Source organism: Cucurbita maxima, unplaced genomic scaffold, assembly GCF_002738345.1.
Source record: "Cucurbita maxima cultivar Rimu unplaced genomic scaffold, Cmax_1.0 Cma_Scf00038, whole genome shotgun sequence".
Taxonomy (NCBI): Eukaryota; Viridiplantae; Streptophyta; class Magnoliopsida; order Cucurbitales; family Cucurbitaceae; genus Cucurbita; species Cucurbita maxima.
The window spans coordinates 1251854-1263376 of NW_019272054.1; the positions used below are offsets into that span (position 1 = coordinate 1251854).

General features: G+C 39.3%; 3 protein-coding genes across 5 annotated transcripts in view; 1 reads left to right on the forward strand and 2 right to left on the reverse strand.

The window, feature by feature from the left end:
• Positions 1-1421, reverse strand: part of LOC111469081 — a 3231-nt gene extending 1810 nt beyond the window's left edge. Inside the window, exons 1-2 of the mRNA XM_023114316.1 lie at positions 963-1421; positions 768-882 (exon numbers count right to left, since the gene is read on the reverse strand). Coding sequence (XP_022970084.1) covers positions 768-882; positions 963-1313 — 466 coding nt within the window. The 5' untranslated portion in view covers positions 1314-1421. The remainder of the gene's footprint in view (positions 1-767; positions 883-962) is intronic.
• Positions 1422-3019: 1598 nt separating this feature from the next.
• On the forward strand, positions 3020-6350 carry LOC111469044. The gene is made up of 3 exons (XM_023114266.1): positions 3020-4254; positions 5479-6027; positions 6115-6350. Exons 1-3 carry the CDS (start codon positions 3349-3351, stop codon positions 6214-6216), a joined length of 1557 nt encoding a protein of 518 aa, XP_022970034.1. The 5' UTR covers positions 3020-3348; the 3' UTR covers positions 6217-6350.
• Positions 6351-8186: 1836 nt separating this feature from the next.
• LOC111469039 (homeobox protein BEL1 homolog) lies at positions 8187-11310 on the reverse strand. 3 transcript variants are annotated; one of them, XM_023114257.1, is made up of 6 exons: positions 11083-11310; positions 10856-10958; positions 9985-10619; positions 9480-9862; positions 9246-9306; positions 8187-9076 (listed from the first exon to the last, which is right to left on the reverse strand). In XM_023114257.1, exons 3-6 carry the CDS (start codon positions 10546-10548, stop codon positions 8336-8338), a joined length of 1749 nt encoding a protein of 582 aa, XP_022970025.1. In that variant the 5' UTR covers positions 10549-10619; positions 10856-10958; positions 11083-11310; the 3' UTR covers positions 8187-8335. The 3 variants fall into 3 exon arrangements, with proteins under 3 accessions (XP_022970025.1, XP_022970024.1, XP_022970026.1); XM_023114256.1 differs by having other exon boundaries at positions 10727-10958; XM_023114258.1 differs by lacking the exon at positions 10856-10958.
• Positions 11311-11523: the final 213 nt, after the last annotated feature.

Consider the following 11523-nt stretch of genomic DNA (forward strand, 5'->3'; position numbering starts at 1 on the left):
GGGGGGGGGGGGGGGGGGCTGTCTCCATCGTGGGTGAGGCCGAGGCCAGGAACATGGACGAGAATGAAATCTTCGTCCCTGTTCCCACTGCGAACAAGGTCGAGGCCAAGAACCGGGACGAGAATGTAATCTTCGTCCTTGTCCCCATTGCTAGGGGCCTATGCCAAAAACAAGGATGAGAATGTAATCTCTGTCCCTATTCCCACCGCGGACGAGGCCAAAACCAAGAACAGGGACGAGAATGTAATCTCCATCCCTGTCCCCACCACAGGTGAGGCGGACAGGTGAGGCTGAGGCAAAGAATGTAATCTTCGTCCTTGCCCCCATCGTAGGCGAGGCCAAGGCCAAAATCAAGGATGAAAATGTAATCTCCATCCCTGCCCCCACCACGGGCGAGACCGAGGCCAAAAACAGGGATGAGAATGTAATCCCCGTCCTTGCCCGCGAAAACAGGGATGAGAATGAAATCTTCGTCCCTGTCCCCATCACGAGCGAGGCTGAGGCAAAGAATAGGGACAAGAATGTAACCTCTGCCCCTGTCCCCACTGCGGGCGAGACCGAGGCCAAAACACGAACGAGAATGCAATCTTTGTCCCTGTCCACACTGCATGCAAGGTAAGGCCGAGGCCAAGAACAAGGACGAGAATGTAATCTTTGTCCCTACCCCATTTAACTTAAGGAGAAAAATCTCTTCCAACTCTCTTCTCTTCTTTTCTCCATTTCAACGTGGATTCTAAATAGACATCTCTAATGATAAATAGAAGTACCTAGATGCCAGGTTGCTCCAGCCCGAGAAGTGCCACTTTCATAGACGTTACGAAACCTAAACTTCACATCCGGACCCATGCTTTGAGTTAGTTCTTTAAAGAACTTGAGAGCAGCCTGCAAGTAGGTTCCATGGACTATCAAGAACAGATTTCTTCTCTACATTCATACTAGTATGAACGAGAACACAAAAATACCTCCTTCCCTATAAATGCTTCATCAAACAAGGAGTCCTCAATAAGGCAATCTTCTGAGATGTAACTACTCAATTCCTTCAACTTCTTTTCATTGATGCACTCGTAGAATTTCTTAACCATTTCTGATGGAGAATTTGAACATGAATCTAAGCTACAAACCGAGCCGTCCTTTAAGCACGACAACACGAAACGGGGCTTAACGTCGGTGACTAATGTGTAGCTTGTTTTCCTAAGCTTCTTTTGTTGAAACAAAGATGAGGGTTTCTTAGGGATGGATGTATATGCAAATGTTCTAAATGGTTGGGAGCCCAAGGTGAGAGCTTGAGGAGGAGGGCTCGTAATAAGGGCCATTGTGAGTATTAGTTCATTGCAGGAGGAGGATGGATGGGGGCCTCTTATGAAGACTCACCCAAGAAAGTGCTTTAAAGGATACTACAAAAGGGTTTAAAGATGGTGCCATTTTGGTGGAAATGGGTTAGGAATATCACTGATTTTGCCTTGGGAGCTAAGCAACGAAGCTTTTCTCTGGTATGGTTTGGTTAACTTTGGAATGTTTTGAAAAACCCTAAAATTATTTAACGAAAATGTTCGTTAAATTGTGCGATCTCACATCCCAGAGAATAACAAAACATTCTTATAAGTAATGGACGAGTTTTGAAACTGTGTGACTAACCGTGATGCGTAATGGACTAAAGCGAACAATATATACTAACGGTGACTCATGCATGTATCAAGGTCAAACGTTCACCCCAACCTAAAGGGTGAATTGACCCAAAATAACTTTTAAAGTCTATTTTTTTTTTTTTAAATTACATCTACTCTAATTATTATGAAAATGATGTTTAACTATTTTATTTTCTTTTTTAAAAATGTTACTTTTCCCAAAAAAAAAAAAAAAAAAAAAACTTTATAGATAATAAAAATATATATCACAAAAAGGAGATAAAAATAAAAACAATTAGCAATGGATGAAAAAAAAAATCTATTTTTCTTAATTCCTACTATGAATATTGTTAAAATATTAATATAATTAAATTTATGGTAATCTATCCCTTTCAATTTTAAAATTTATGGTAATATAATAATTATTTAACTGGATTGAAAAATCATTTCCTCGTAATTAAAATATATTGGATAGCGAAGGATAAATTCATTTAGTAAAAAGAATCCAAATAAAAATTGTTTTTTTCTCTTTTTAGAAATGCATTAAATTTGGAAATTTATGAAATTTATGCAAACTCACAGTTATTTAATTAATTGAACATATATTTTTTTAAAAAATAATAAATAATGAAAAAAAAAGAATTAAGACCAACCTATATCTAATAATTAAAATTAACGAAGAATTCTGTCTTTAGTGGCTCCCTAATCATATACTAATTTAAGATTTCCTTGAAACATTAATATCTTAATTTGAATTAGTGAATAATTAGCTTTATTATTGAATTTTAATTTTAGAGCAAATGAAATGACTCCAAAAGGAAATAATAAAAAGCCATAAAAAAGCATTTTTAGCTGTCTCATTAATATATTGTTTGGAACTTTATTCTCAAAATAAAAATAAATAATTATTATTTTTTCACTTTAAATTTTCATTAAAAAAAATTAAATAATTTCAATTAAAGAAAATGATCAAATTTTTCGAGATCTCAATTTTATAAAAATACCAATAAAATTTGAATCTGAACATTTTTAGACACAACTTAATTATTGTAAAAAAAAAATTAGTTTATAAAATATTTATTTGTTTATTTTTAGAAAGTTAATTAAGATTTACGATTGAAAATTATTTTAAAGAGGGTAGAAGAATAAATAATAAAAATATAAATATTAAAACTAAACTAAATTAAAATAAATTTTATATATTAAAAATATATCGTAAATAAAAACGAATTTTTAAAATTAATAATTAAAATATTCAACAAAATCTAAATATTTTCACCCCTGAAATAGGGTTGTTATGATTTATCGAATTTTTTAATATCTAAAATAATTAAAAACAAGAGTAAATAGAGGCCAAAAGGTGGACCCCACCAGGTAAACCAGTCCAGTCTATTGAAGAACCGCGTAAAATACAGAGTGCAAAATTATCCTCTACGACGCCCTCATCAGTCATCCCACAATTCTCCACCGTACGATTAATCTCCTCCCCATCTCGTTGCTCGATTTGGGCCCCATTAATTATCTCAACCGTCCAATTTTACACAAAACCCAAAAAGCTCTGTAATCCCTTCGCCTCCTCTGTCACTCACAAGACCGCCCTCCTCATCCCCTTTACTCTTTTTTCTCTGTAAATCTCTTAAATTCCTTCATTTTCAATCCGCATTGTTTAAAGGGTCCGATAGGGATTTTCCGATCACCCGATTCTTCTTCTTCATTTTCAGAAATGAAAGACTCAGAGAAAGTGTTTTGGGATCCGATGAAGAATCCCGCCGGAAACAACCGCATTGCCGCCTTCAATTCTCAGTCCAGAGCCTCCTCTAAGCTCCTCTTGTATCTAATCTTCTTACTCTCTTTCACTTACTTCATTTATTCTCTCAAACTCCTCTCCTCCTCCCGCCCCTGTTCCGACCTTCAATCATTCTCCGCCTCCTCCTCCGCCACCGCCACCGCCATACATTCACTCCTCAATCTCACCGCCGCAGACCCAATTTCACTTCCGCCCCCACTACAGACATTACCCACAACCAATCAGACGGAGATTCAACATGTCGTATTCGGAATCGCCGCGTCGGCGAAGCTGTGGAAACAGAGGAAGGAGTACATCAAGCTTTGGTTCAAACCGGAGGAGATGAGAGGGACGGTTTGGTTGGATAGGAAAGTGAAAACCGATGAGGATTCCAATGACCTCCCGCCGATTAGAATCTCCGGCGATACCTCCAAGTTTGCGTATAAGAACAAACAGGGGCACCGATCGGCGATTCGGATCTCGCGAATCGTGTCGGAAACTTTCCGTTTGGGTTTGAAAGACGTGCGGTGGTTTGTAATGGGCGATGATGACACCGTTTTCGTGACCGAGAATTTGGTTAGGGTTTTGAGGAAATATGACCATACGCAATTCCATTACATCGGAAGCCTGTCGGAGAGCCATTTGCAGAACATTTACTTCTCGTATTCAATGGCGTACGGCGGCGGTGGGTTTGCCATTAGCTACCCGTTGGCGAAGGCTTTAGTGAAAATGCAGGATAGGTGTATACAGAGATACCCCGGATTGTACGGGTCCGATGACCGGATGCAGGCTTGCATGGCGGAGCTGGGCGTTCCGCTGAGTAAGGAACTCGGATTTCACCAGGTATGATTTTAACTAAATTGTGATTTGGGTTTGTTTGCTCCTGCTTTTGGTGGTTCCATTTTGTTACCGACATTTTCTGGAAGCATAGTTAGCTGTGGATGGCCCGAGTTAGGGCGGGTAGTTAGCTAGTCATCTCCTCACCCTTTATTTTATTTTATTTATTTATTTATTTAAATAAAGAAGCCGGGTTTAGATTAAATTGAATCTTCATTGTGGATGACGAGTTAGGGCGGGCAATGTCGAATCTTGATTTTCGTGTAGACATCTCTATTTAAGAATTAGGAATTTAGAATTTTGATAAATAATTAATTGAAATTTGACTTAAAAGACTCGAACTCTCAAGAGGGTGGATTGGGTGGATTGTGAGATTATAAGGGTATAGAAACCTCTCTTGACTAGCTGGCCTTCAAGAGGGTGAATTGTGAGATTATAAGGGTATAGAAATCTCTCCTGAATAACGAAGACGCTAGCTCTCAAGGGAGTAGATTGTGAGATTATTAGGGTATGGAAACCTCTCCTGAGTAGCGAAGACGCTGGCCCTCAAGGGGTAGATTGTGAGATTATTAGGGTATGAAAACCTCTCCCGAGTAGTAAAAACGCTGGATGCTGGCCCTCAAGGGGTAGATTGTGAGATTATTAAGGTATGAAAACCTCTCCCGAGTAGCAAAAACGCTGGCCCTCAAGGGGTAGATTGTGAGATTATTAAGGCATGGAAATCTCTCGAGTAGCGAAGACGCTGGCCCTCGAAGGAGTAGATTGTTAGATAATAAAGATATGAAAACCTCTATCAAAGTAGAGGGTTCCTTTGAAAAATTCTCAATTATATAACAATTTTGAATTTAAAAGGAAGTATTAAAATAGAATAAATGATAAATGATAAATAAAATTTAGGGTATTTTTTTGGTTGGGCGAAAATGGGTCAAATTTTTAAATATTACAAAATAAAACATAAAAGTCACCGAAGATTTACTATTTGCTTGTCGGTATAGTGTGGGACCCACTTTGTCGAAAGACAAGAGCTGTCATAATACAGAAGTTTGTTATGTAGTGACACGTGTCGTTGATTGCGTGGTCCCCACTTGCCTTTTCAACTGGAGTAGTGGAAACTTTGAATAAAACGTAAAAATGTTTTGAATTTCTTATTTGGTTGTTGTAATTATTGACAATGTTTGTAATTTGAATCTTGGGTTTGTATTTTGAAATTTAATTGAATCATCCAATCAGTATGATGTGTACGGGAACCTATTCGGCCTGCTCGCTGCCCACCCGATCGCACCATTCGTGTCGCTTCACCACCTCGACATAGCCGAGCCAATCTTTCCCAACGTCACACGTCTCCAAGCTCTCCAACGTCTTGCAATTCCAATGAAGCTCGATTCGGCTGGTCTAATGCAACAATCCATATGCTACCACAAATCCAACACTTGGACCATTTCCGTCTCGTGGGGCTTCGCCGTCCAAATCTTCCGCGGCATCCTATCGCCGCGTGAAGTCGAAATGCCAGCTAGAACATTCCTCAATTGGTATCGTCGAGCTGATTACAAAGCCTATGCATTCAACACCCGACCCGTCAGTCGAAATCCATGCCAGAAGGCATTTGTGTTTTACTTGTCCAATGCTGCTGCACAAATGAACTCGACGACAGAGCAGACGGTCAGCAAGTATACTCGACACCGAGTGGCACAGCCGACGTGCAAGTGGAAGAGCCCGAGCCCAGGTCGCATCGACATGGTGAAGGTGGTGAAGAAGGCAGACCCCAAGTTGTGGGACAGAGTAAGTAGTTTGTATAAAAAAAACATTAAAAATATGGTGTTTGAAAGCTTTTGGGAATGATTTTGGTTGTGTTGTGTTTTTTTGCAGTCTCCGAGGAGAAACTGTTGCAGAGTGATGAAATCAAAGGAGAAGAAGACGATGATGGTGGAAGTTGGAATATGCAGAGAAGGTGAAATCAGTGAAGTTTAATTAATGGAGATTCATCTTTTTTATTTTCTTTTCTTTTTTCATAATTTTTTCTATGTATTTGAATATACAAATTAAGGCTGTATTCCAATACTTTATATATAATTTGATCTAAATTATTGTACAATTTTCACTAATTTACTCACTAATTTTACTTTACGACCCAGGTACCATTTGTAACAAGTCAAACCCACTAGCCAACTAATATGGGATTTCACAATCCACTCTCTTGGAGTCTTGCTTTCTTGCTCGAACACCATCGTGTCTAGCTCTAGTACTATTTATAACTACTCAACCCCACCGCTAGCCAACCAACTAATGTGGGATCTCACAATCCAACCCCTTGGGGTCTAGTGTCCTTGGTGGAACACCGTCTAGTAGCCAACCAACTAATGTGGGATCTCATAATCCAACCTCTTGGAGTCTAGTGTTCTTGGTGGAACACCACTTAGTGCCTCGCTCTGGTACCATTTGTAATATCCTAAGCCCACCACTAGCTCGATCTCATAATCCACCCTTATGGGTCTCACTGGAACTCTGGAACCATTTGTAATATCCTAAGCCCACCAGTGGCTCGATCTCACAATCCACCCTTATGGGTCTCACTGGAACTCTGGAACCATTTGTAATATCCTAAGCCCACCACTGGCTTGATCTCACAATCCACCCCTTGTGGGTCTCACTGAAACTCTGGTACCATTTGTAATATCCTAAGCCCACCACTAGCTCGATCTCACAATCCACCCCTTGTGGGTCTCACTGGAACACCACTCAGTGTTTGGCTCTGGTACCATTTTTATCAGCCCAAGCCCACTGCTAGCCAACCAACCAATGTAGGATCTAACAATCCACCCCATGTGGGTCTCGCTGGAACACCACTTGGTGTCTAGCTTTAGTACCATTTGTATCAATCTAAGCCTACTGCTAGTAAATATTGTCCGCTTATACCATACATATCGTTGTCAGCATCATGGTTTTAAAACGCGTCTACTGGAAGAGGTTTCTAATGGTCACCTCCCCAACCAATATGGTCGGCTTAAGTTGTTACAAATATCTAATTTTTATAGATTTATTAGAAACCACTTTTTAATATTACCTCCTTTCAATTAAAAGGACTAAAAATGATTTAGGGTGTTTTAGTAATTCAAGTCGATAAATATTTTATTTGTTATTTAAACTGGGCTTTTGTATTTTGTTAAAAGCCCATTTATTTCATCGCTTGATTGTTAGTGGGCTTAGCCATTTGGGCCTTTCAGATAATTTCACAATTGAAAGCCCAAGATAAATCAGGAAGAAAAAAAAAAAAAAGAAAAAAACACGAATAAAATAATATTATAAAAATAATTTTGTAAATATTTTATTTTCAATAGTATATGTTAGTAAAATATAACTAAGATAAAAGCAAGAATCTAATGATAACAATATAACCTTAAAAGTTAAAAGTTATTAAATATATTTTAATGTAAAAAAGATACCTTAGACATAACCCATTTCAAAATTGTGGGTAAAAAAAAACCTTATAAATTAACTTAATGGTAACAATATTTATTTACCAAAGACGAAATTCGAACATAATGATACTCGTGCTAGACTATTCGAGGTATGTTTAGATTACCCATTAACGTTCTTGTTAAGTCATAATATAGAAAGGGTGTACTTTGTTCGACAATGACTCTAAAGAAGGAGTCGATCCTCAATAAGGAGAGGTTCTATGGAGAGTTCATGCTCAAAGTGGATAATATCGTGTCATTATGGAGGGTTATGGATCCTAGCGAAGATCAAACTTTTAACGTTTAGAACGAGAGATGATATCTAACTGTTCCGAATATTCATTTGAACTCTCATCCACAAATGCATCTAATATATCTCCAACCACACATTCAACACTAAATATACAAAGGTAAATGATGATGATGATATTGAGATGAAGAAATAAAGAGGGAAACAACTAGCAAATGTTGTGATGATAGCAATAATTAATAATCTAGCCCTCTCCCAAGTATATAATAAGGCTTTTATGTATATTATGTATTGGAGTATTTGAAGCTATTGGGTTTCCTATACCTAAAAAATCGTATTTTTCGGTTAACCCATTTGATTGTTTCGGCTGATTTCGAGGTCATTACCCGGCCAAATCATGAAGCAATTGAGTACCCATCAAATTTCTATAAGGAAGATTCTGAGTCGTTTCTCCATCTAAAACAGAATATTGAACTGGTTGGCATTCTTCTATATGATCTCTTGTGAAGAAAATGGAGCTTTGAGTCGCTGCTGCAGCCGCCGCTACTGGTGAGAAGGCGATGCTCACACCTTCGCTGATGTTCCTCCCGCCTGCTGCATGCTGTTGTAACCCTAATGTCAACGACACACTGCTACTATTCCCGTTGTTGAAATGTTGATTGTTGTTGTTGTTGAGGTACGAGGAAACTCCGCCGCTATCGTGGTTGTAGGACGAGAAGTTGAGCTCCACCATGTCGAATGCATCAGCAGCGATCCGCCCAAAGTTATGGTTATGGTTGTTATGGACATGTTGCCCTTGATAGTTTTGCATGGCTTTCATGGCTCTTGAATCATTCTTCTCCGAGCTATTAGAGATGATTGAAGAGAGACCTTCCGAATCTATTTTTAGAAGTTGGTCCGACGTCGGCTTCCGATCCTCCACCCCCGTCGGGATCGATCGTTGACCGTCGATCTCATCGTCGAAATCCATCATCCCGTGGAAAGAGTTGTTGCCATTGTTGTTCATGTTGTTGAAGTTGGTGTTATCAATTTCTTCTACTTGTTCCTTTGTTTCCTCTAAATACATCTCCTCCACCATTGGCTTCCACAGCCTCACCCTCGCATTAATGAACCAATTCGACACCTAAACCAAATGACAAACAAAAACATCATAAGACAAACATCCTAAGACAACAAAAACCAAATCTAATCATTACCCATTTCATAAAAATGAGGTTTAAACGTTTATAATTCATCAAAATCATTAAAAAAGAAAAAAAGTGGGGTTTTCTAAGAATTGTACTGGGACTTGCCTGGCTTCTTGAGAGACCAGTTTGGCGAGCTAAAATGTGTTTATCCACATCGCTAGGATATCTACAAAAGTTCCGACAACATTAATCGAAGAGATTAAATATAGAATTAAACGTCTTATAATTTAACTATGCATCAAAAAGTTTCGAATACTCGATCAAACAGCTTCGATTTCGATATCGAAACTGTTCGATCGAGCACTCGAAACTAAAAGTATGAAGCGAGAGAGTCTTTACGGGTGAAGAAAGTGTTCGAAAAGCCAAGCACGAAGAATCGAGACAGAACTCTCGGGGAGGCCACGTTGAGGGCGCCAAGGATGGCTTTCCATGATGCTGATTTGATGGAAAGCTCTTTGTTGCCTTAAGGCCTGATCAATCACTCTAAGCCTTGGCGTTTCTCCTCTTGTGGTACCAGGTGCAATTGGATCCTTTTCTCCCATTGCCTTTTTTGTGGCTTGAATTTGCCCCACAATTCCATCTTTTAGGCTCCTAAAATGCTTCGACATCGCTTTTGATGCCAACGCCGAGTACACCCTCGCCACCCCATTCCCGGCCACCGCTTCAAACGACGCCACCACCGCCTTCATTTGCTCGCAATAATGCTTATACCTTCTTTCAACCTACAAAGATCAAATCTTTTTAAGTACCCAAATACCGATTTATCAACAGAGTTCATAACTCAACTAAATGCCCCGAGCGGCCTCCGACCCATTTGAAGTAAAAGCGGGTTATGTAATTTTACCTCTTCAAGCAAGGAAAAAAGCTTGGTTTTTCTCTTTTGCAATTCCATGAAATCAAGCGATTGAAGAGAGGAGTTGGTAGAAGAAATGGCTTGGTTTTGGTGCCTATTGTTCATATCATTGGTGATTTCAAGGCTACAAAACTCATAAAGAAGCTCTTGAGTTGGGGCCAAGAATTTGGAGTTTCGAAGCTGAAAAATGGCCGAAGATGATTGTTGGGTTCTTAGTTCAAAGGATTGTAACCCAATAGAAGAAGGATTAGTGGAACTAAGAGACAAAGAAAGGCCATGGCTTGGTCTTTCGTTTGCTTCACATGGAAACACACATCTCAACGACGAATCCGCCGCCTCCGCCGCCCCCGCCGTCGTCCCCCAAGGCCCAACCACCATCAAGTGGTGATGAAACTCATCATCACCACCACCGCCGCCGCCGCCGAACTCGTTGTTCACTTGCAAATTGAACATCTCCGCCGGTTCGGTGCTGGATCCAAATCCGGGTTGGATCTGGATGGAATTGTAATAAAATCCACCAACTACCATCTCGTTTGATTTGTCTTCTCCAGCCATGAACTAAAAAGAAAAAGGGTTTGTTTCAAATCCGACAGCTTCTTGTCGTTCCCTTTTTCTTGGGATCTAAGCTGCAAAAACCAAAACAAGATTAAACCCACTTGAATTCATGGATTTAAGGCATTGGGTAGAGAAAAGTTTGAATTTTTATGGAGTGTAGAGAGAGAAGAGAAGAAACCCATATAAGAAGGAGGACGGCGCCTGCGACGGTGGAGGAATCTTTGTGGGGTGGTTTCTAATTTGTGATGTGAATTGGGAGAGAAAGAGGTATAATAATAATGATGATGATCATGAGTTATACTCTTACAACAATTTTCTCTCTCTTCTGCTCTGAAAATCTGTTGTTTTTGGTTGTTTTTGTGTTTAATGGGTGAATTCAGAAAGGGATAAATTGGTCGAAAATAGGGTTCCTAGAAACAAACACAGAGAATCATAAATGTTATATATATATATATATATATATAAACAAATAATCCCAAGTTTTATACAAAAATAAAAAATAAAAAACAAAAAAGAAATAAAAAAGATGATTACTTTATGAACAAGTAGAGAAAGAAAGTGAAGGCGCCGCCATTGTTACGATCTCCAATGGTGAAATTCCATGGATTCAATGGAAGAACAGGGGAGATGTGGGCAGGCTTTTTCAGAGAGATTGGGAGAGATTGGGAGAGATTTACAGAGAGAGAGAGAAATGTTCCCAAAATGAGTGACTGTGGGAAGGGAAGGGAAGGGAAGAGAGGAGAGGGGATGAGGTGGTCCTGTCATGGCCATCTAATTCTCATTTAATGCCTCTATTAAACCCCTTCCCCCCCCACCCCACCCAATTCCCCTCTCTTCCAAATATTATACCCCAAACTCCCCTCCACGCGCTCCCCAACCCACCCGTTTCGGTATCTTACAAGTCTTTAAACTTTTTTGAAGCGATTTATGAGAATAAGATGTCTCAAAATATAGTCTTAGTGGAATAGTCAACAA

Bases quoted from the DNA above. Each gene is read 5' to 3' on its own strand.
- LOC111469044 (XM_023114266.1), top strand. From the start codon at position 3,349: ATGAAAGACTCAGAGAAAGTGTTTTGGGATCCGATGAAGAATCCCGCC. The intron at 4,255-5,478 runs GTATGATTTTAA...TCATCCAATCAG, and splicing joins AGGAACTCGGATTTCACCAG to TATGATGTGTACGGGAACCT. The intron at 6,028-6,114 runs GTAAGTAGTTTG...GTTTTTTTGCAG, and splicing joins ACCCCAAGTTGTGGGACAGA to TCTCCGAGGAGAAACTGTTG.
- LOC111469039 (XM_023114258.1), bottom strand. From the start codon at position 10,548: ATGGCTGGAGAAGACAAATCAAACGAGATGGTAGTTGGTGGATTTTAT. The intron at 9,307-9,479 runs GTAAAGACTCTC...GAACTTTTGTAG, and splicing joins TTCGAACACTTTCTTCACCC to ATATCCTAGCGATGTGGATA. The intron at 9,077-9,245 runs GCAAGTCCCAGT...CATTTGGTTTAG, and splicing joins CTGGTCTCTCAAGAAGCCAG to GTGTCGAATTGGTTCATTAA.